The sequence below is a fragment of the Jaculus jaculus genome, chromosome 1, assembly GCF_020740685.1.
Source record: "Jaculus jaculus isolate mJacJac1 chromosome 1, mJacJac1.mat.Y.cur, whole genome shotgun sequence".
Taxonomy (NCBI): domain Eukaryota; kingdom Metazoa; phylum Chordata; class Mammalia; order Rodentia; family Dipodidae; genus Jaculus; species Jaculus jaculus.
Genome location: NC_059102.1, coordinates 216,089,341 through 216,114,415, shown reverse-complemented (window position 1 = coordinate 216,114,415; position 25,075 = coordinate 216,089,341). Strand labels below are relative to the sequence as shown.

Genomic DNA, 25,075 nt, shown 5'->3' with positions numbered 1-25,075 from the left:
TTTTTCCTCTTCTGGTTTTTCAAGGTAGAGTTTTGCTCTAGCTTAGGCTAACCTAGAATTCAGTATGTTGTCTCAGGGTGGCCTTGAACTCATGGTGATCCTCCTACCTCTGCCTCCCAAGTGCTGGGATTAAAGGCATGCACCACCACGCCCGGCTTAGAAAAACTTTCTTAAAGTAGGCCAGCCTCAGAAATAATGTGGCAGTTATTAATCCAGCTTTGCCCTGTGGGGTATAGTTTGCTATTTTGTCAGGCCAATTAACTTGCTTGAATCTGAGCCTCAAACTCACTAGCCACAGATGTTGGAGCCTAGCACATATCCAATCAAGGTAAGAGCTAGAGAAATAGGGCAAGGATGAATCTAGTTTAGGAAAACTTGGTACTACCAGATCAGCAATTCAAAGCACATATTCTAATGGAAAAGAGGGATGTATTTCTTACATTTTGATGAAAGTTAAAGAGAATACCTAACTTTTCTGACTCATAGTTTGGATTTATTACTTTCCTTATACTTAGTTCCAGAAAAACTTAAAAAACGTTTATTGTAAATATATAACTGTATATATTTATAGGGTATATGATTTATGAACAATATTATGAATAACATTTCAAACTAATTAACATCCATTACCTCAAATATGTATCAGTTTTTTACTGTAGTACTATACTTTTTTTTCCAAGGTAGGGTCTCACTCTAGTTCAGGTTGATAAGGAACTTGCTCTGTGGTCCAGGCTGACCTAGAACTCAAAGTGATCCTCCTACCTCTGCCTCCCAATTGTTGGGATTAAAGGTGTGCACCACACACTTCTTTTTAAAATTTCATTTATTTATTTGCAAGGGTATGGGGAGCAGGTGGTTATACATCTCCTGCCACTGCAAATGAACTTTACATGCATATGCCACTTTGTGTATCAGGTTTTGCGTGGGTACTAGGCAATTGATCTAGGCTGTCAGGAGTTGCAAACAAGTGCCTTTAATCCCTGAGCCATCTCTCTAATCCAACTGTGATATTGCTTGGTTTATATCTCATTAGTTCAAAAATAAATAAGCAAATTATTAAAGAAAGTCAGAAGGCTAGAACAATAAAGTCCACAAAAGTTGGGTGATTAGCAGTGTGTTGTGGCATATGAAGTTGTGGCATATGAAGAAAGCATTAGTGAAAGACTTCAAAGTTCAGCCAGATAATTAAACAAAATTGTCAAATCATATTAATATGCAATTACTGAATGTCTGCTGTATGTCTCCTATCCAGATCTTAGTACTTTTTTTTTTTTGAGGTAGAGTCTTGCTGTAGCCCAGGCAGACCTAGAATTCACTATGTAGTCTCAGGATGGACTTGAACTCACAGCAATCCTCCTACCTCTGCCTCCAGAATTGGGGGAATAAAGGAATACACCACCACTTTTTTTTTTTTTTTTTTTTGGCCTGGTCAGTTGCTTAGTACCAGTGCTGAGCACATATTGTTCTCAGTAAGTGTACAGTTTAAATAAGTATCTACTGACACTTTTAGTTTGAAATTTCAACCAGCTTTCTAGGGAAGAGAAGAGGCCATGAAATAGGAGCAGTGAGAGCTTATTATTTTATCTAAGTGCATGGCACTGTTGGTGATGTTGGGGGAGGATTCAGAGATGGAATACTCCCTGTCCCGGCCCTCTCAGGCCAAGTACAATACACTGGATGGAAAGGCAGATGTTTACAAAGACAGTAAAAACATTCACACAGCAATTAATTGCTCTGGTTGGCTTATATCATACTTACAGATTTCCTAAATGGGATCTTTCACTAATACAAATGTTCTTTTGGTAAAAGAAACTTAATTTACTTGAGAGGAAAAGGGAAAAAAATAGGAATTAGGGAAGCTATATGTAGACTCTGTAGCTTACCTTTATTTTGCTTGTGTATAAACTAATTCTTAATAATTTGATAACTGACAATGTCATAATCTATTTACTGTCTTCAGAATATTTATGATTTAACTGAAAAATTGAAGTCATGTGTTCAGCATAAAAATGGCTTTTGAAAAATAATTAAATTATAGGATCAGTAATTCTTTGTGTTATAAGGGTTGTTGCACTTTAAATTCATGCTATGTATAATCTTATGTTTAATTTTTGTTGATTGTACAATCACAAAATTAATAAAATAAAAAATATACAGGGGTAAATAGTAGGGAAGAAAGTCTCTTCCCTATAGTCAACTACTAGTAATAGTTGCTTTTTATTTTTCCAGATATATTTTAGAGCATATGCAAGCAAATATAAATGTATAGTCAAGAAGAGAAGTGTTTAATACATATAATCTCATGATTTATGAACAGTCATGCATAAAGGAAAACTGTTTATTTTCTCTGATTTCTGTTGGGAAGGAATTTGCTAGGGCTGGTAATGGGCTAGTGATGGTGTATGTGAATACTGATAACTTCAAAGTAGAAAGGTAAAATACACAGGACAAAATGATTGTCAAACAGAACCAGCAGCACATGTTCGCTAGGAAATGCAAAGTGTGTATCTGAATTTAGCAAAACTGTCTAGTATTTTCATGATTTGTTAGTAGACTCTAGAAGACTGTTTAATTGACCTCACATGCTTAGGCCATATGAAATTTGAGTTGCTGGTAAATACATTAAATGTATCACAGGAGCTAGGACTGGAAATGGTAGTTTTGACCTTGTGGAAGTCCTTTAAGGTGGTTAGGATTTGAGTTTAATCTGTATAGATGGCAGCTATTGACATGTTCTGAGTACAGTAATGATAGCATTAAAGTAAGGCTTTAGAAGTGTTATGTAAAAATGTGATCAGGCTGGATTTGTAATGAGAGGTACTACATAGCCGAATTGATAAAATAAGAGTTGGGCTGGGGAGATGGCTCATTGGTAACATGATTGTTCTGAAAGGTTGAGGACTTACGTTTGATCCCCAGTACACATGTGAAATGTCTGGTGTGGTGGCACACATTTGTGATCCTAGACTTGGGGCCGGGGGGGGGGGGTTGCAGCTGGAGCTCACTGGCTAGCCAGGGTAATCTAATGGTCAGCTACTGGCTAATGAGACATCCTGTCTCCAAAAGTAGTAGATGATGTTTCAGAGGATAAAACTTGGCTTGTTCTTTAGCTTCCACACACATGTGCACAGGTATGTCTGCCCTAACACACATCTGCACCCCACCCACATATATATGTAGAAAAAAATAGAATTGATTGAACCTGTGTGGAAATGGGTAATACATCCAAAAATGAGTGATGCCAGGGTCAGGATCCTATAATCCCAGCACTTGGGTGGCTGAGACATTGCCTTTGTAGCCAATCTGGGCTGCGGATTAAGACCCTATTTCAAAACATAAAGTCAGGGGCTGGAGAGACAGTTCAGTGGCTTGCCAGAAAGCCTAAGGACCCGAGTTCAATTTCCCAGCACTCACGTAAAGCCAAATGCACAAGGTGGCACATGTGTCTGGAGTTCTTTTGCAGGTGGCTAGAGGCCCTGGCATGCCCATTCTCTGTCTCTCTCTCTCTTTCTCTCTCTCTCTCTCTCTCTCTCTCTCTCTCTCTCTCTGTGTGCCCCTTTCTCTGTCTCTCTCGTTCAAATAAATAAATATATAAGATATTTTAAAATAAGGTCAAAATAGAGTCTGAGTTTTCTTTGATGCTGTTAAATGTCACTAGTTATATTACAAATAGGTTTAAAAGTATTTCCAAAAGTGTTCTAACATTCCTTTTAGTTAGGATACTGCCCCAAACCAAAGGTAATGTGAAGATACATTTATTCTAGTTCTTGAATCTTAGGGAATGTGTTGTTTGGGCAGCATACTATGATGTTACATTGGTAGTTGATGTTGCTACCTTAAAAATATCTTAGGGCTCATTTCTAAACTGTTTTATTTTGGGGATAGGCAGTGTCATAGATTTCTTCAAATCTTGTAGTCAGGACTGTCCACAGTTCTACTCAAGAGGTGACTCAGCAAGTTTGCTGCAGAGGGTATAGGCTTCAGAAAGTGAATTGCTCTGCTCTGCCAAAGATTATTTGTATTCAGATGCCTTCACAAACTTGATTGTTTCAAACTACAACGTACTTTTTTTTGTTTGTTTGTTTGTTTTTGTTTTTTGAGGCAGGGTCTCACTCTGGTCCATGCTGACCTGGAATTAACTGTGTAGTCTCAGGGTGGCCTCAAACTCATGGTTATCCTCCTACCACTACCTCCTGAGTGTTGGGATTAAAGGCGTGCGCCACCACACCCAGCTGCAAAGGTACCTTTGAAAGAAAAAAAAATTACACACTTAGAACTTGGGAATTTTACCCTTCATGGATAGGACGTTTTCCAAAGTTGTGTTTGTTTATTGGTTAAATAGTGAAGGCAGGGGTAGTCTTTCCTAAGACTACCCTTGGATGTCCTGAGGAACAGGGTTTAAGTAGAAGCCGTACCCAGCTTTAGTTCTGGGATATACTCCTGTGCTTCTCCAAACAGTGAAGCTTTCCAGGAAAACCCCTTAGTTTGGGTGTGTTTTGATGGGCATTTTAGTTCACATGCTGCTTGGGAGAACATAACTAGGCATTTGAGGTATACCTGCTCTGTCTTTTGGGCTCAGGCTAGTCCTGGTACACTTTTTAGCCTGAAGTTTCCATGCATGAATAACCAGAAGCTAAATGTAAAGGAAAGTGCATATACTCATTTAAAGAAAAGTGCCGCTGAGGCCAACAAGGTAAAGGGCACTGAATTATATATTATTAGAAAAGACATGGACTTGTTTAGAATCATAGGGTCTACTTAATAAGTTTTCTTTTTCTCTTTCTTTCTTTTCTTTTCTTTTCTTTTTTTTTTTTTTTCCCTAGGTAGGATCTCATTCTAGCCCAGGCTGACCTAGAATTCACTATGGAGTCTCAGGGTAGCCTCGAACTCATGCTGATTCTTTTGCCTCTGCCTCTGCCTCTCGAGTGCTGGGATTAAAGGTGTGTGTCACCATGCCCGGCTAACTTCTGTATTTGTGACAAATGCACTTTTTGGAAATCAGTTTATAGCTTCTTGTGTATTTGTGCATATTGTACAGGAACACATGGAGGTCAGAGGACATCCTGTGATGTTGGTGCCTGTCTTTCATCTTGCTTTGAGGTCGTTTCTTCTAGTTCATAGCTATGTGCTTGGGCTGGCTCATCCTGCAAGCTTCCTAGGATTCACCTGCCTCCACCTTCCATCCTGTGGTAGGTGAGATTACAGATTCTTACTACTGTATCCAGGTTTTTACATGGGTCCTGGCGATCTGAACTCAGTTCATCACACTTGGAAGGCAACTACTTTTACTCACTGAGGCATCTCTGTAGCCCACAGCTTTCATTTCTCATGAAACTAGAATTTTTGGAGTTCTCACTCACCTGGAACACCATATAGGTGCTTGCTGTTGTTTACTATTTCAGGAACTCATCTTGCATGCCACACTTTCTCCCCTACCATCCTCTTCAACATTTCTGTGTAAGCTCACATAGGTTCTTCCATTCTTTTTTAAAAATAATATTTTATTTATTTATTTTTCTTTATTTCAGAGAGAGAAAGAGGCAGATAGAGAGAATGGGCACGCCAGGGCCTCTAGCCACTGCAGATGAACTCTAGATGCATGTGCCACCTTGTGCATCTGGCTTACTAGGTTCTGGGGAATGGAACCAGCGTCCTTAGACTTCTCAGCCTTAACCGCTGAGTCATTTCCCCATCCCAGTTCTTTCAGTCTTGTTTGATGCAGAGCTCTGGAGAGGGGGCTTCTGTGCTGTGTCACCACTGCCCATGTGGGAAAAGGGCTTACCTTCCTAGAGTGCCATTGGCCCCATCTCCTAGAGCTGCACACTCATGAAAGCTTGCTGCTTTTGTTTTACTCCTGAGCTACATGGTATGTTTTTGGGAAGCATGGGAGCATTGTCTTGTTCTTTTAGGCATGCTTTCTTTAAAAGATAAACATTCACCTTGTTTGTAGAAGTTGAAGAGTTTATCTCCTCTGGCTCCTCCTGGGAGGATAGCTTTACTGTTTGCCCTTGACTCCTCTCCATCGAGGCCAGGCCCTCCACCTGGATCAAGTTAGAGCCTACTTCAGTTTCTAGCCTTGAGCCCCTGTATGAAAGCCATTTCCCAGAAGGCCTCTTCCTCCTGTGCAAATCAACCCATATAAATACAGACCTTAGGGTGATAGGCAGGGTTTGCCAACTTTTTGCACATGAAACAAATATATAATATTCTAAAAACTTCCATGTTTCTTCTAAAGGGAAGTTGTTAATTTCTTTTTTTCCTCCTGTTTCACTGTAACATTTTGCTTGTTGCCGTTACTACTATTACTATTATTATTTATTTATTTATTTTTGGTGGTTGTTTTAGAAGCTCACTTTCAAGCCCAGGTTGCCTTTGAACTCATGGTAATCCTCTCAACTCAGTCACCTGAGTGATGGAATTAAAGGAATGTGACACTATACCCAGCCTGAGATTTTTTTTTTTTCTTTTGGTTTTTTGAGGTAGGTTCTCATTCTGGCCCAGGCTTACCTAGAATTAACTATGTAGTCTCAGGGTGGCCTTGAATTCACAGCAGTCCTCCTACCTCTGCCTCCCGATGCTGGGATTAAATGCCTGCATCACCACGCCTGGCACCTCAAACTTTTTGATAGACACCACAGAAAGTTAGTTTTCCAAATTTGAATTTTGGCCATAGTGGTGATTTGAATCAGATGACCCCCATAAACTCATGTCCTTTGAATACTTAGTCCCCAGCGGTGACAGTTTGGGAGGTGGAGCCTTGCTAGAGATGGTTTGTTGGGGGCAGGCTTTGGGATGTTATAGCTAGCTCCTCCCTTGCCAGAGCTCAACTCACTCTCTCCTTGCTGTTTTCCACCTGTGGCAGAAGTGATGCCTATCCTCTGCTCATGCCTTGCTTTTCCCCTTCCTTTTTGAAGTGACCCCTCAAGACTGTAAGCCAAAATAAAACCTTTCCTTCAACAGCTGCTTTTGGTCTGGTATTTTGTCTCATTACCATGAAGGTAACTATAATGGCCATACTTGAAGTCTCATTTTAATTTATTTTTTATTTTTTTATTAACAACTTCCATGACTGATTGTAAACAATATTCCATGGTAATGCCCTGGTTCCCTCCACTTTTCCCCTTTGAAGCTCCATTCTCCATCATATACCCTTCCCTTCTCAATCCGTCTCTCTTTTATTTTGATGTCATGATCTTTTCTTCCTATTATGATGGTCTTGTCTAGGTAGTGTCAGGCACTGACTGTGTGGTCATGGATATCCAGGCCATTTTTTTGTGTCTGGAGGAGCATGTTGTAAGGAGTCTTACCTTTCCTTTGGCTCTTACATTCTTTCCGCCACCTCTCCTGCAATGGACCGTGAGCCTTGGAAGGTGTGATAGAGATATTGCAGGGCTGAGCACTCCTGTCACTTCTTCCCAGGACCATGATGCCTTAAAGTCTCATTTTTAAATTCTCTCACTTTTAGTTTCATTGTGAGCCCTGTACACCAACCTGTACATTGAAGACTTCAAGAGTTATTCTACAGAATCATTTATTTAGCTGGTACCCTGACACTTCTACTTGGTAATCACAGTAGTATCTGAAAGACAAATCCAAGACATCTTGTGATCAGTGTATCTATTCCTCTTGTCTCTGTATCATTGACCAGCACCTCCAAAGTCACATCTCATAGCTAGGAGCTTGACTCCTTCCTGACATCTCACACCCCACCTGTGCTCCATCATCACGGGCTGTCCTCTTAGCTCTTCTTTCTAGATCTGCTGGGTCCTATCTAGGTAACAGTTTGTATCCATGTTTGTTCCCCCTTTAATATTAGTTTGTTCTTTTAAAAATGCAAGCCTATTAATCCCAGCACTTGGGAGGCAGAGGTAGGAGGATCGCCATGAGTTGGAGGCTACCCTGAGACTACATAGTGAATTCCCGGTCAGCCTGAGCTAGAGCTAGAGCGAGACCCTACCTTGGAAAACAAAACAAAAAAGCAAGCCTAATCAAATCTTTCTTCAGCAACATGTTTAATTAAAACCCTTCGGGCTGGAGAGATGGCTTAGCGGTTAAGCGCTTGCCTGTGAAGCCTAAGGACCCTGGTTCGAGGCTTGGTTCCCCAGGTCCCACGTTAGCCAGATGCACAAGGGCCACACGCGTCTGGAGTTCGTTTGCAGAGGCTGGAAGCCCTGGCGCGCCCATTCTCTCTCCCTCTATCTGTCTTTCTCTCTGTGTCCGTCGCTCTCAAAAAAAAAAAAAAAAAAAAAAAAAAAAAACCTTCAGTAGCTTCCTAGCTTGATCCCCTGTCATAATTATTTCATAAGTTTTTCATGCTTCAATCTGTCCTCACAGTTTAAGGCTCATGTGACTCTGGCAACTTTATGTATTGTTTCCTGTGTCTTGAACACTGCTATCTTATCCCTTTACTTGTTAACCTCACCTCCTTCAACCCTCACCATCACTTTAGTAGAGCAATTCTCCCTGTATTCTAACTTTTTATGTTCTATGGCTCCAAATATTTACCTTCATTGTGTGTGTATTACAGTTGCTAATTTATGCCCTTTTCAATTATTCCTTCTTATCATTTACCTTTGAACTCCTTACAGGCAGAAACTCCCCTGTATCTTAACCGCTAAGCCATCTCTCCAGCCCTCCCCTGTATCTTTAATATATAGGTAAGTGATTCATTAGGTGAGCAATGAATGCCTCTTGAATGAATAAGTGAATGGATAAGTAGAACATAGGCATTAAGAGAATCATAGTGTCTTTTTTTTTTTTTTACATTTCTATTTATTTTTATTTTATTTATTATTATTTTTTTTTTCCTGAGATAGGGTCTCACTTTAGCTTAGGCCGACCTGGAAGTCTCTATGTAGTTTCAGGGTAGCCTTGAACACACAGCAATCCTCCTACCTCTGCCTCCCAAGTGCTGGGTCTAAAGGTGTGTGCCACCATGCCCGGCCCACATTTTTATTTATTTTTTTATTTATTTAACAAAGAGAGAATGGGTGGCCCTGGGCTTCCAGCCACTGCAGATGAACCCCAGATGCGTGTGCCCCCCTGTGCATCTGGCTAACATAGGTCCTGGGGAATCTAACCTGGGTCCTTTGGACTTGCAGGCAAATACCTTAACCACTAATCCATCCCTCCAGTCCGAGAATGATAGTTTTGAAGTCAGCATCTTCTTGGATTGTTATCTTGGTCCATCCTAGTAGCTTTGTGATTAGGGGAAATTGCTTAAGGTTTTGAAGCTTTGGTCTCTCCACCTGAAGAACAGAGGTAGTGAATACCTTTGAGGGACATTTGGAACTGATAGAACTTATAATATACAAAATAATAGTGCTTCAAATGTAGCAAGTTTAAGCGGTACTTTTTTCTTTGGCACTTCTATTTTTAGTTTTTAAATATTTTTATTTATTTGAGAGACAGAAAGAGACAGAGAAAGAAAGACAGGGAGTGAGAAAAAGAGAATGAGCATGCCAGGGCCTCCAGCCACTGCAAACAAACTCCAGCTGTATGCACCACTTTGTGCATCTGGCTTATGTGGGTCCTGGGGAATTGAACCTGGGTCCTTGGGCTTTGCAGGCAAGCTCATTAACTACTAAGCCATCTCCCCAGCCCTGCACTTTCATTTTTTAAAGATGTTTTATTTAAAATTAAAAATACGGATTTAGAAAATCATACAAAAATGTATAATGGTTCATAGACATAAACTTGTAATTTCTAGAAACCCTTTCCTACCCAAGGAATCTCATCGTGATTTTACAGCACTTCATTCCTTGCATGCTGTTATGGTTTTATTACTCAAATGTGCACCCATGGCAAAAGCTTTCTTTTTGTCCTTTATAGTTCATCTTTTGGTTTATCATTTGAGCATTTGTGCTATAAAATGTCATATGCTATGGAGCTTGCTGGGGGCTCATACATGACCCTGTTCAGCATGTTTCTTTTTCTTTGTTTCCTGTAAGTTGGTGGCTGGGTTCAGAGACTGGATCAAAATCTGATTCCCTTGGTGAAGCAGTGGTGGTGGTTTGTACTCATTAGAAGGTACATGATATCTTTCTTTTTTAGTGTTAGTAGCTATTGGTATTGTGTCATTCAACTATGAGGGGTGACAAAGTGGTGATATTTTAATTCTACCATCTTTATTTATTGGTATAAATATTTTAAGAGAGACATGCTTCTGCTCTTTATTGTCTAGGTTCACAATGGTTCAGTTCATGAAGCAAAACTGAATAAATGGTTCTTTCACTGTACCAGTTTTTAAAATACTCAGTATGAGTGGTAGCCCATCATTATTTGAAGATCCAATTAGTGTATATTTTAAAAAAATCACATCACTACAAAAAGTCACTATTATGGCTGGATGTTGGGGCACATGCTTATAATCCTACTTGGGAGGTGGAGGTAGGAAGACCAGGAATACATAATCATCATCAACTACATAGCAAGTTCAAGGCCAGTCTGGGCTACATGAGACCTTTTCTTAGCCTCTCCTTTACCAGTACTATTATGAACTCATCATTTGAACACACTGTAATCATCCTACCTCTGCCTCCCACATGCTGAGATAAAAGGTATGTGCCACCATGCCTGGCACCATTCATTACAAATGAACTCCAGACCCATGTGCCACCTTGTGCATCTGGTTTATGGGGACCCTGGGGAATTAAACCTGAGTACTTTGACTTTTCAGGCAGCCCAATCTAAATCCTTGAAGCTTTAAAATGTGCTTTTTGTATTAATGTTATGAAAAATCCTACACTGAGGACATTTGCTTAATTGTTTTTAACACAGTGTTTCCTGTTTCATTTTATTGCTATTTTTTTTTGAGACGGGGGTCTTAAACACTGTTGCCCAGGTGGCCCTTGAACTCATAGTGCAGTGCAGGCTAACATCAAACTCAGGGTAATCCTCCTGCCTCAGCCTCCTAAGAGCTATATTTACAGATCTGTGAGCCACCATACCTGGTGAATACAGTGCTTTCTTTCTTTTTTCTTTTTTTGTTTTTTGTTTTTGAGGTAGTGTCGCGAGCACTCTCAAAGATGATTGGTTGAGAGGATTCTGCCGGTGAAGGCCAATGATACTCAGACACTGGTATACTTGCAAAGGAGTTTACTGGGATGAAAGTCACGCACAAGCAAGTCCAAACTATCACAAATGCCGGGCGTGGTGGCGCACGCCTTTAATCCCAGCACACGGGAGGCAGAGGTAGGAGGATCACTGAGAGTTCGAGGCCACCCTGAGACTACATAGTGAATTCCAGGTCAGTCTGAGCCAGAGTGAGACCCTACCTCGAAAAACAAAACAAAACAAACTATCACAAATAATATTATAGCTATAATATATAACCAAGGTATATTCATCGCTACATTACTAACACAATATTTCTAACGAGTCTAACATGTATACGACCTGACAACACGAGATTTGAGTTGCGACGTTTTACGACCTGACCAACGCGGGGTTCGAGCTGCGACATTCGAGCTGCAACGTTGTTTACTTTCGGTTTGCTGCGCTTCAAGCCAAGTCTTGGTCCACTGGCGTAAGCTAGTGCTTTAGCTTACGGATGATCATTCGGACAGCGTTTGGACAGAGTGTCGGGCTGATGAATTCGGATCAGTGATGTTTCTCATGGGGGTCTCAGTCAGGACTGCTGAGTAACCTTTCAGTCAGTCATAGTGTCGGGGAGACTGAGACAATGGTTGCTGAGCAGCTGGGGTTTTTATACCTTCCAATGCTTATCTAATAGTTTCAGACACACATCTGCTAATCTCTACTATGTCACTGCACACAGAGTTTTGCTTACAAGCTTTGACTTTGCATTTTTTACTCTCACAACAAACTTGTTTATCCTAAACTGGCCCTGGACCATATGCTGGTCCTTACATGCTCATAACAGGTACGGTCTTACTCTAGCTCAGGCTGACCTGGAATTCACTATTTAGTCTCAGGATGGCCTTGAACTCACGGTGATCCTCTAACCTCCTCCTCCCGAGTACTGGGATTAAAGGTGTGTGCCACCATGCCCGACTGTTTTCTTTTTTGAGGTAGTATATCACTTATGGTGGTTTGATTAAGGTGTCCCCCATAAACTTAGGTATTCTGTATGTTAGGTTCCCCAGCTGATGGCAATTGGAAATTAAAGCCTCCTGGAGGCATTGTATTGTTGGGGGCGGGCTTATGGGTGTTATAGCCAGTTTCCCCATACCAGTGTTTGGCACACTTGCCTGTTGCTATGGTCCACCTTATGTTGGCCAGGAGGTCATGTCCACTCTCTGCTCATGTCACCATTTTTCCTGCCATCATGGAGCTTCCCCCTTGAAACTGTAAGCCAAAATAAACCTCTTTTTTTCCCCATAAGGTGCTCTTAGTTGGGTGATTTCTACTAACAATGAGAACCTGACTGTAACATCACTCTAGCCCAGGCTGACCTGAAATTCACTGTGTAGTCTCAGGCCGGCCTTAAACTAATGGCAATCTTCCCATTTTAGTCTCCTGAGTGCTAAGATTAAAGGCATGCACCAACATGCCCGGCTTTACAATGCTTTCTAAACACAAGTGATCCCTGTATCCTTTTCTTTTTTGTCCTTTTAAATTTACTTACTTGGAAGCAGGGGTGGGGAGTGGTGTGTCGAGAGAGAGAGAGAAAATGAGATTGATACCCCAGGGCCTTCAGCCACTAGAAACAAACTTCAGAAACTTTGGGCATCTGGTTCTACATGGGCACTGGGAAATCAAACCTGGGTCGTTAGGCTTTTCAGGCACGCACCTTAACCACTACACCATCTCTCCATCCCCTTTTTCTTTTTTAACACTAGGACAGGCCCAGGGGAGGAAATGGCACCATTTTTCTGTACCTGTCTTGGCTGGCCCCTCTCCTGAGGTCCAGTTAACTGTTGGGCTGCAAATCAGATGACTGACTGACTGCATCAGTTTCAGGTGTCACATCCAGGAAGGGTGATAAACCTTGGAAGAATCAAGGAAGCTGATTAGACCTGGAAAAAGAGTTTTAGATATGCCGTGGTAGTGTTTGCCTCACATCTTAGGTCAGATTTGGACAAATGCAGGTTCCTAACAGATTGCTGGCAAGAAGGCCAGAATTTCTGTTTGTCCTAGGTCAGTTTCAGTCAGGAAGAAGACTGTAGCATTAAAATAATAAGCACTTCACTTCCTATGAGAGGTCTTTCACAACTGCTCACTCACCCTTCACTTAAAGCACTCACTGTTGTGCATTTATGTTTGTGTGGCATACACATGTGGCATCATCTTTTTATGGAGAGCCTTTTATATATTCAATGATACTAGATGTGTGGATTCAGTTGCCCTTCCATCTTGTCAGTTTTATTTATACTCTTCATTTCTGTACAATAAACATTCATTAAGCCAAGGAGAAGAAACATTGTAGTTTACTTCTAGGTTTTGGCTATGTGGGTGAATAGATATAGGCAAGAATTGTATAGTTTGGGCATGGTGGAAGAGTATACATAAGTTTTGGTTATGCATATTTTGAGATGCCTGTGAGTATGTTCAGCTTACAATCAAGTATGCAAGTCTCCAGTTTGAAGGAGAGATTGAGATTAAAGAAGTAAATTTGTCAGTATCCTGGGTAACTAAAACCACAAGCTCACTGTGCTTGTAGTAGCTGAATAGTACTGAGCCAGATGGCAGGCAAAGGAGCAGCCCATTGAAGAGTGAAAGAGAACAGTCAGAAAACCCAGGATGCCACAAGAGAAGCAGGGAGTGAGTGACCAACTGTGTAGGTGGAGCACAGAGGGCCACCAAGGGGGTCTAAAGGTGTTCCCTGGATTTGGGAACTTGGAGGACTTTGTAGGTCCATGTCAATATTGTATGTGCAGGTGAGGGGAGGGTGAACTTCAGGTAAAAATGACATTGTCTTGGCTGTTGAGTGAGTGGGAGGTGGGAAACAGGAATAGCATGTGGACCACACTATCTAGAAGCTTGGTAGAGAAGGAAAGAAGAAAAGGTAGCATGTTGAGACAGAGTGTTGTGTGTTATAGATTTTGTGGTTGTCATTGCTAAAGAAGAACTTGAAGTGTATTTCTAAGTTAAAGATACCAGTACAGAGGAAAGGCCTGGAAACCTCAGAGATGGATGCTGTTGCAGTCAGGTTTGCATTGCTGGCAGAAAACACACAACTAAGACAGCTTGTGGGAAAAAAGGGTTTATTTTGGCTTACAGATTTGAGGGGGAAGTTCCATGATGACAGGGGGAAACAATGGCAGGAGCAGAGAGTGGACATCAGCAACAGTAGCAAAAGGAGAAGTTGCCAAACATTAACAAGGGGAAGCTGGCTACAACACAGCCCCAAAATACACTGCCTGTAGGAGGCGTTAATTCCCAAATTGCCATCAGCTGGGGACCTAGCATTCAGAACACCTAAGTTTATTGTGGACACCTGAATCAAACCACCGTAGATTGTGACTGGTAGAGCAGTGTCCAGGCAGATTGGTTTGGATGGATCAGAGTCTGCCTGGAGAATGTTAACTGGAGGCTCATGTGAGGGAGTAAAATGGAACCTATTGGGAGCACACTAGAGAGGAGGTCGGCATGGAAGCAGAAGCCTCAAATTTGTTGGTTGAATGGGAGGCAAAATTAATTTCTTATGGTTAGGAGGGTGGAAGGAGGTAATTTTTGGAGAATTGTTAGATGATTTGGAAAGAAAAATCATTGAATGGAATAACAGCAAAAACCATTATTGAGCTCTTAGTTCATACTAAGCACTATATTACATACTTATTCTACACTCTTGTGTTTTATGGGTCAGGAAGCAAGTTTAAAGAGGTTAAGTGTCTTGATAGGGGATAATGCCAATGAATGGCATGTGGTTCTAGGTATTACATACTATGATGGGATGTCACAGAACAATAATGTTGGATGAGAACTACTCAGTTATTTAATTCAAGGACAGGGAAGGATCTGAGGGCCTAGAGAAAAGTGTCAGGCAAATTATCCTTGGAGTTAGGCACTTAGTTATGATCTACCCACCTGCCCTGTTCTTTCTCTGCATTGAGAGAAGCTCTGCAAGGGAAGATTGCATTGTACTTTGTTAGGCCCTAAGAGATGAAGAGGCTTAGGTCTGAGGAGAGTGGATATTGCTGCCTCTTAACTGTTTTGCCTGAAGCTCCCCTCTGGCTAGTCATAAATTTTACTTGTATCTACTTAGAAACAGCTTCACTAATAGGTACAATTGAAGTTAGGAATTAAGGGGAAAAAAAGTGTTTTTGCTTTAGAGGAGTATGTTTTTTTAATATTAAATTTATTTATTTGAGAGAGAAAGAGGGAAAGAGGCTCATACAGAGAAAGAGAATGGGTGCACCAGGGCCTCCAGCCATTGCAAACGAACTCCAGACACATGCTCCACCCTTGTGCATCTGGCTTACATGGGTGCTGGGGAATCGAACCTGGGTCCTCAAGCTTCCTAGGCAAGCGCCTTAACTGCTCTCTCTCCAGTCCAGGGGTACGATTTTATAATTATTAAAGTATATGAATCAGACTTCACTGTAACCTTTCCATATGTGCATGTATTATGCTTTAATCATGTCTATTCTTCTATCTACCTCTTCTTCCTCTGCTGGTCACTTACCTTTTCTAGTTGTACTTCTTTTAATTTGAGGTCATCTTTTAACAAATTTTCGTTTTTAATTTCCATATATGAGGGAAAACATGATACTTTCTGTGTCTAATTTTGCTGAACATAACGATCTCCAGTTCTATCCATTTTCCTGAAAAATGACATGATTTCATTTTTCATTGTCAAGTAATATTTTGTGTATTTATGCCACATTTCATCTGCTAGAAGGTAACTGGGCTGATTGCAACACTTGGCTATTGTGAACAATACTACGTAAACATGGGTGTGCAAGTCTGTCTTTTAGGCAGACTTCATTTCTTTGGATAAAGACCCAGAAGTAGTATAACTGGATCATAGGAATTCTTTTTTTTCAATTTTTTTTAAATTTTTTATTTATTTATTTGAGAGCGACAGACACAGAGAGAAAGACAGATAGAGGGAGAGAGAGAGAATGGGCGTGCCAGGGCTTCCAGCCTCTGCAAACAAACTCCAGATGCGTGCGCCCCCTTGTGCATCTGGCTAACGGGGACCTGGGGAACCGAGCCTCGAACCGGGGTCCTTAGGCTTCACAGGCAAGTGCTTAACCGCTAAGCCATCTCTCCAGCCCTTCAATTTTTTAAAATTTATTTATCTTTGTGTGTGTATGTGCATGCATGTGCCTGACTGTATGTGGAGGTCAGAGGACACCCTTGATATGCCTGGCTCTATCTTCTGAGACAAGGTTTCTTAATGCCACAACTGTGAACTTCATTGTATGTGGCTTTATGTGGATGCTAGGGAATTGAACTTGGGCCAGAATATATTTTAAAATATTTTATTTTTGTTTACTTAATGGAGAAAGAGAATGGGCACACCAGGGCTTCCAGCCACTGCAAATGAACTTCATACACATGCTCTCCTTTGTGCATCTGGCTAACGTGGGTCCTGGGGCATCAAACCTGGGTCCTTTGGCTTTACAGGTAAACGCCTTAACCGCTAAGCCATCCCTCCAGCCCCAGAGTATATTTTAGCCATGTTAAATTTCTAAGAATGGCTTATTTGGTTCTTATATACAAAATATATTTTTGTGTGTAGTATGTGTGGTGTGGTGTGTGTAGTATATGCACATGTTTGTGCTGATGTGCGTGCCCTTTACGTGTATGTATGGAAGCCAGAGGAGAACATTGGGTGTTCCCCCCTCCATCACTTGTGTGTGTGTCTCACTGGGACAGAATCTCTCACTGATTGCAGAACTTGCCATTTTCATGAGCCCCAGAGATTTTCTGGTCTTTACCTCCCCACTGAACTGGGGTACTGGGTTAATGTACATGGCCATGCCTCGCTATTTATGTGGGTGCTAGGGAATCAAACTCAAGCTGTTTCAGCCCCCCTCACTCCCTCATATATGCATAGGAAGCAATTACCTGCTAAGCAATCTCTTCAGCCCCCCAAATATAATTTTGATGCAAACACTATATTTAAAACTACTCTCATTAGTTGAACTGACTTTTTTTTCCTTTTTAATCATTAATGGGTTGTTAATGCTTTTGTGGAGGAGAAATTCTATGGAAAGTTCATAATATCTTCTTTATGCTCACCATGAAATATTTATAATTAGCATTTCAGTGTCAAAAGCAAGTACGTCTTTTTTATCTACTCTCAATTTAATGGGATGGTTGCTCTACTTACACATTAAAGTAAATATTTTAAAAATTTATTTGTTTGAGAAAGAGAAAGAAAGAAAAGAAAGGAAGGAAGGAAAAGAAAGAATGAATGAATGAACGAACAAACAAACATGAGCTTGCCAGGGTCTCTAGCCATTGCAAATGAATGCCAGACCTTATGCATCTGTCTTAACATGAGTTCTGGGGTTCAAAACTAGGTCCTCAGGCTTCACAGGCAAGTATTTTAACTACTAAACTATCTCTCCAGCCCTAAAATAAATCTTTTTGATTATCATCAGGACTATTTAGCAGTGCTTCTGTAAGCATGGTCCAAGGATCACAGGACCCAGGAAAGTCAGAGCTACACTTAATCTTCTCACATGTGTAAATATACCCTTGTAGTACACATTTCTCAGTCCTCTACTTAGAGACAGAATCACTACTGCAGAAAGGACTGTCTTCATAACATGTTTATTTCAAAGGGAGGATTTGGTCTTTGAATTTCAGCACATTTATTTTAAATAGAAAGGGAAGACATAATTGTTTTGTGTTTTAGATATAGGCTTGGGTAGATGATTACATATTTAGGTTTAGTCAGCCTGTATTTATGGCAATAATCCATCTCACACTTTTCAGTTCTCATATAGTATTTGGGCTGGTATATGTAGAACACAGTTTGCTGCTTCAAGGAAACTAAAATACAGAATTCAGTAAGTCAAATTACCAGTGTAATATTTTCCTAACCAGGTCCTAAATATTTTATCACACTTAACTATTTTTTGAATTTCCCATTTGTTCAGAGAAAAAAAAATCTAGCTGATTTCATATTCACAGGATCTAGTCTCGGGATTTAGTTTGATAGGTGACTATCTTTCATTGTAGAGCTAGGAACAGAGCCTGATTCTTACATGCAGGCAGAGTTGGCCTTCACCTGACAGCATCCATTTTGATGAGTTGTGTAACAAATAAGCTACTGAAGTTACTAATGATTATTTCACCATTTCTTACCAAGTCCACTCTAGACAAAATCATGTTAGGGATTTATGTGGGAGACTGAGTTGGTTTGACTATAGAGAAGATACTAACCTGTCTGCCTCCTTGGGCTACCTGCGTGCAGTACTCAGTTCCCTGTCAGGAGCTTGCAGGACGGAGCACCCTGGCTTGCCAGGGACATCCTTTAGGGTTGGTGAACAGGCTGGAATGGACGTTGCCAGGTCCCTAACTGCAGTTTGTGCTCAAAGCTAGGACAGCACTGTATTCGTCTTCTCAGACCCTCTTTCTTTTTCTTTTCCATTTTCTCCTAGCTGATAGACAACTCCTCCTGACACATAGGAAAATTCTTGAGGCATTGACTCATTCAAATAAGACTGGAATCCAGGGGCTGGAGAGATTGCTTAGTGGTTAAAGCATTTGCTTGCAAAGCCTACTGGTCTGGGTTCGATTCCCCAGTATCTATGTACAGCCAGATGCCCAACATGGTGCATATATCTGGAGATTGTTTGCAGTGTCAAGAGGACCTGGTATGCTTTCTTTCTTGCTTGCTTTCTCTTTCTCTTTCCTTGCAAATAAAATAAAAATATTTTTAAGATTTAGACTACAAATTCAACTATATATTTTTCATCTTTTTTCCTATTCTCCCCATTCAAAATACAGACCAGGCACAGTGGTCTAGGCTAAGGTGTACATGGGTGTGGTGGTTTGATTCAGATGTCCCCCATAAACTTAGGTGTTCTGAATGCTAGATTCCCAGCTGAGGAAGATTTGGAAATTAATGCCTCCTGGAGGCAGTGTATTGTTGGGGTTGGGCTTATGGTTTATTATAGCCAGTTTCCCTTTGCCAGTGTTTGGCATACTCTCCTGTTCCTGTTGTCCACCTGATATTGGTGAGGAGGTGATGTCTACCTTCTACTCATGTCATCATTTCCCCTGCCATCATGAAGCTTCCCCTTGAGTCTATAAGCTCTTGGTCGGGTGTTTTCTGCCAGCAATGCAAACCTGACTGCAACAATGGGGATATATTTTTTTAGAACATTTTTGGTAGTGCTTTTTATACCAATACTATAGAATGAGAATACTTCTCATCTAGAATAGAAAAAAGGGGCAGACAAATGAAATGTAGAGTAAGAGGACAGATTATGGTATTATTGCTAGGTGTGGTGGTGTACGTCTTTAATCCTAGCACTCAGGAGGTAGAGGTAGGATTGCTGTGAGTTCAAGGCAAGCCTAGAACTACAGTGAGAGTTCCAGGTCAGCCTGGATTACAGTAAGAGCCTGTCTCAAAAAAAAAAAATTCTGACATCTGAGATTATGGTATAAGCCATTTAAAACATTATGTTTCATTTTTCGTTTTGGAAACATTGCCTGTAATAGAACACTGAGTAGAAAAGGCCAAATGCAGAATTGACTGTGATTTCCTTTATAAAGTGTGCAAATAGAAAAAGTGCCAATAAATAATTTATAATTATTAATGTGTCATTAGACGTTATACTTTGTGTATTCGCTCAGTTACTGTCAACATCAATCCTAAGAAATAATAGTATTATTGCTGTTGTAGAGAAGGAGCAGCTGAGGTGCAGAAGTATAGCATGCCCAAGGTTACAGTCACGGAGGGTATATTGGCTACAAGGAGACGCACCACATAGTTAGCATCTTTGCATGATAGTATTATGACTCAGATTTTCTACATTGATAATATGCTAAGGAATGTCTCTGCTATTTGGAAGTAATATTTTGAGAAATTATAGCCTGTTTAAAATCTAGAAAACGAGGGCTGGAGAGATGACTTAACAGTTAAGGTGTTTGCCTACAAAGCCAAAGGACCCTGGTTCAATTCCCCAGGACCCACATTTGCTAGATGCACAAGGGGGCACACGCATCTGGAGTTCATTTGCAGTGACTGGAGGCCCTGGTGTACCCATTCTCTCTCTCTCTCCCTCTTTCTTTGTCAAGTAAGTAAATACATAAAAATAAAATCTAGAAAATGAGCAGTGTGAGAAAATTTGTACTTTGGATTCTTAAATACATAGGAAATATTTTATCATAAAGACCAGAGCCTGTAGCTACTGCAGACAAACTCCAGATGCGTGTGCCACCATGTGCATCTGTCCTTTGTGGGATCTGGAGAATTGAACCTGGGTCCTTAGGTTTCACAGGCATGCACCTTTTACTGCTAAGACATCTCTCTAGCCCCCTTTGCTTTATTTTTATATGTAGCTTCTTCACTCAGTAATTTTCATCTTCCCACCACCCCTTACATTTCAGAGCGCTGTATGTGGAAGTTCCCAGGAGGCTGTTCAGTCCAGAAGGGTGGTGATTTCTCATAACATGGACAAAGCTCTGAAAGAAGGTAAGGATTCAATGGGAGTATGTAATTAGTGTGCAAGGCAGTTCACTGTGTTGTAAAGGAAGCTTGTTATCTCTAGTAAATATATCCTTCCTAGTTAGGATTTTTTTTTTTGCTTGAATTTCTACTTAATGACTAAGTACGTCTGTGTTTGAATGGAAGTGACTTAAGCATTTATAGGTATATCCAGATCATTGGAGCTATCTAGCCTTTACATGTGTTATTGTCCATTTTCATATTTTTAATTTGTGATGTGTCTATTTACATCTTTCCTTTGAAAACTTATTATAATTTATTTGTAGCTAAATGCATACTCTAGATACATATCCCTCGTTATGTACAGGCACAGTGCATGCTTTTATCCTAGCCTGTGAATTGTCTTTTATTTTCTTTATACCTCTCTCCTTTATAAATTGAGAGCTTTGGTATATAAACATAGAGTAATTTGATTATGTTCCCATCCCTTATCCTTTTTTGTTTGTTTGTTTTTGGTTTTTTAAGGTAGGGTCTTGCTCTAGCCCAGGCTGACCTGGAATTCACTATGTGGTCTCAGACTGGCTTCAAACGCACAGTGATCCTCCTACCTCTGCCTTCAGAGTGCTTGGATTAAAGGTGTGTGTCACCACATCCGGCCCTTTATCCTTTTTTGCCCCCTCTCACCGACCTCCATCTCCTGATGACCCTTCTCTTTTAAGATATTTCTTTCTCTGTTCTGTTTAGTCCTCCATGTCAAAATGTTGACGGACTCAGAACCATGCTCGTATTGTGGAGGTGTCAGTGATATCTGGGGGGTTCATGATTGTTTGGTTCATGTCCGGAGAACAGTGCCCCAAAGTATGCCTATGATATGTATGTCTTACATTTTTGCTGTCCCCTCTTCTGCAGTGTCTTCTGAGCCTTGGAGGGCATGACAGAGCCTTCACTTAGTGTCAAAGAAAACTTATTTCTAGTCGCTATGATTAGGTCTTAATGTTCCTCTTTGGTTCATTTGTTGTTTGTTTTCTTTCTGGTATTGGGGATCTATTCTAGGACCTCACTCATGCTAGGCAAGCATTCTACCATGAAGTGAAATCCCCAATCCATTCGTGTTTTCTGAAATTCAGTTGTAAATATGCCTGTGAAGAAAATTTCCATGTTATGCAAAAGCCATAGCTTGAAAATAATAAGAAGATATTACAAGGTCATTGTCCAAGTGCAACTGAGCTTTTAATGTCTTTGAAACAGGTCTTAGATAGGGTAACCTTGTATATATATAGTAATTGGTTTCATTAGGCTCCTCTTGTGGTCATGCCAGAGGATACTAGACAGTGATATAGAGAAAGCAAGGCTTGCTTGTGAATGACAGTAACTTCTGTCTTCATTTTAGATCTAGACCATATTTTTCTTTCTTTCAAGTAGTATGCAATATGTAAACCTTTTTTGTTAAGTGAGTAGGGAGGTCTAAGAGAGTTCATTCAGTGACATAAACTAATAACCTCAAATATTCCCAGAAGATGATATCATTGCATTTACAACTTTGTACCAGCAGATCCCGGAGGTGTATGTAGTTCAGTGTCAAGCATTTAGCATGCACTTTGCCCTAGCACCAACACCAAAATCAAAAACACAAACAAGCCAGGCGTGATAGTGCATGCTTTTAATCCCAGCACTTGGGAGGCAGAGGTAGGATTGCTGTGAGTTCAAGGTCACCGTGAAACTACATAGTGAATTCCAGGTCAGCCTGAGCTAGAGTGAGACCCTACCTTCAAAAATAAAAACAAACAAACAAAAAAACCCCACAAACAAATAGTAGTCTTTTCTACTATCTTTTCAGATTAGCTAAATACAGTTCCAGTCAAGCCATTTCCATCCCCTTTGCCTACTATTTTTTGTTTGGTTTTTCGAGGTAAGAGTTTTGCTCTAGTCTAGGCTGACCTTGAATTCACTGTGTACTCTCTCAGCTCTCAGGGTGGCCTTGAACTCATGGCAGTCCTCCTACCTCTGCCTCCTGAGTACTGGGATTAAAGGCATGTGCCACCATGCCCAGCTCTCCTTTGCCTACTTCTTTGACAGTAGTTCCAATAAATGAATACATTGTAGTGATGGTAATCCAGATTGATCTGGACTAGAACTCATGGTGGTCCTCCTATCTCAGCCTCCCAAGCATTGGGATTAAAGGTGGGTACCACTATGTCCAGCTCCTGAAATTAAATTTTCATGAAAAGGAAAATGCTTTTTCCATGTTTTGAGCTGCAGATTTATTAATTTAAATTGTGCATTATTATTATTATTTTTATTATTTTGGTTTTTTGAGGTACGGTCTCACTCTAGCTCAGGCTGACTTGGAATTCATTACGTAGTTTCAGGGCGGCCTTGAATTCATGGTGATCCTCTTACCTCTGCTTCCCAAGTGCTGGGTTTAAAGGCGTGCACCACCATGCCCGGCTCAGCGTTAAAATTTTTAGTTGAATAACAGGCGGACGGAAACAACCAAGCAATGTTTTGGGCCAGGCAGTCCTCATCTTGCTCTTCTAACTCTGTCTTAAACTTGAAGGAAAATAGATGTAAGGGCCTTGCAGACAAGCTTCTTTGGAGGTCGTTTGATCTAGCCATTGGGAACCCATTACTGGCATCCTTGTTCACTGGATATTCAGCTTGTTTAGGAGGTTATGATGGGAAGGCTGCCCTTTGACATGACCAACTCCCAAGTAGTAGTGTTGGTCCTCAGTTCCTTTTCATGGTCATCTGAAAATCCAAGTTCCTCATGGCTTTCACATGGTTGTCCTCTTTGTGATTTCTGTTTTTAAAAGCTTTTATTATATTCTTTTGGGGGGGCAGGGGGTTCCTGAGGTAGGGTCTCACTCTATCTAAGGCTGGCCTGGAATTCACTATGTACTCTCAGGGTGGCTTCAAACTCACAGCAGCCCTCCTACTCCTATTTCTGCCTTCTGAGTGCAGAGATTAAAGGTGTGCGGCACCACGCCTGGCTTTTTTTTTTTTTTTTTTTTTTTTTAACATTTAGGGTCTCGCTGTAGCCCAAGCTGATCTGAATTTACTCTGTAGCACCTGGCTGGCCTCAAATTTACAGCAGTCCTCTTACTTCAACTTCCTGAGTGGAGTGTTGGGGTTAGAGGTGTGTGCAACCACACCTGGCTATATTTTTCAACTTTTTATTAACAACCTTCATGCACACAACATACCATGATCATAATCCCGTTCCATTACTCTCCTTTATCCACCCTCCCTATACTTTCCCCACTGAATCCCTTCTTTCCATCTAGTCCCTGTTCTGTTTTGATATCATCATTTTGTTCTTTGTGGCTTCTGAAACAAGTTTACAAAGTGTATCACATTACTTAGCTATCATAAGAGTATGCTTTAAGCACAGCTATGTGCTTACTGGTATCTTTCATCTTGGCATGCTTGACTCCAGCGTGCTGAGTGGGAGAAATGCTCAACTGGCAGTGGGGAGGTGTAGCATTGCCACCTCTTTAGAAAGTTACTTCACTACTTTGAGCCTCAATTTGCTGAAAAGATGAAATTAAGTTGTGGGAACCATGGTCTGTTTGTTGCAAATAAAAGAGATTATGCCATTGCTTCATTCCTGTTTTTGTCTTGATGTCTTAAATCTGAGTCAGAAACCTCTTTTGCTTTCTTAATGGAATAGCACAGTTAGGGATAAGGTATGATTGCTTTATGAAATCTAGAAAACCTACAAGCCATGTGTTCAAGTTAACATGAAATGACAGTTCTAATAGATAATCCCTTAGTTGGTTTAGCTATGCCTTTTCTTCCATGTTCTCTTCTTATGAAGTGGGACTATAGAGTTAACCTTTCATACTGGAAACTATAAATATTTAACAAGTGTTAAAGATTGAGATAGCAGGTATTTTTTCTCAGCTAGAAGGTATAATTATCTTAGATATCTTACATCTATAATTGAAGCCACTGGAATGACTTGATGTATAAGTATCTTTGTGATATGTTGACTTAGAGTCCTTTGGGTACATACCTAGAAGTAGTATATATATCTTTTTTGTATATATAGATCTTGATCTTGAGCTTCAGGATCCATTTGTGATTCATTCTTCTAAGGAAAATGACTCTCCCACTTCATTCCCCAAATTTTAACTAGATTTATTATATTTAAGCCTCTTAGTTGGTACCTAGTAGCCAAGAAGAATAAAATGTATCAAATCCTAGGCTTAAAAAGCATTTCAGAAATTAGATTTGATTTGGTTTCTAGGTTCTTGGTATTCCTCGTGTTGGATTAATGTGCAAATGAGCAAAGAAAAGCAGGAGAATAAGTTCCTTACCCAAAATGACATGTAGTTACGGCTGAAATTAAGCCAAATCCAATAGTGTATGTCAAATGAAAGGGAAGTATGAGAAATAAGCTATTGAAATTAATAATACTGGTACACTTGAGCTGGAGCAGAATTCTGTAGCTGAGTCTTTTCTCTTGGGGACACTTGGAGGAGTCACATAAGCCAGGTATTATTTTTTCAGAAGATATAGCTTCTTGCATTGAAC

The 25,075-nt window shown here is 40.5% G+C and overlaps 1 protein-coding gene across 3 annotated transcripts in view; it reads left to right on the top strand.

Moving 5' to 3' along the window:
* Window positions 1-25,075, top strand: part of Snx25 (sorting nexin 25) — a 117,033-nt gene that overhangs the window by 4,633 nt on the left and 87,325 nt on the right. For all 3 annotated transcript variants that reach the window (XM_045133509.1, XM_045133521.1, XM_045133517.1), the window contains one exon: window positions 20,482-20,566. In XM_045133509.1, the coding sequence (XP_044989444.1) occupies window positions 20,545-20,566 (22 nt within the window). In that variant the 5' untranslated portion in view covers window positions 20,482-20,544. Of the gene's footprint in view, window positions 1-20,481; window positions 20,567-25,075 lie in introns of those variants that run through there.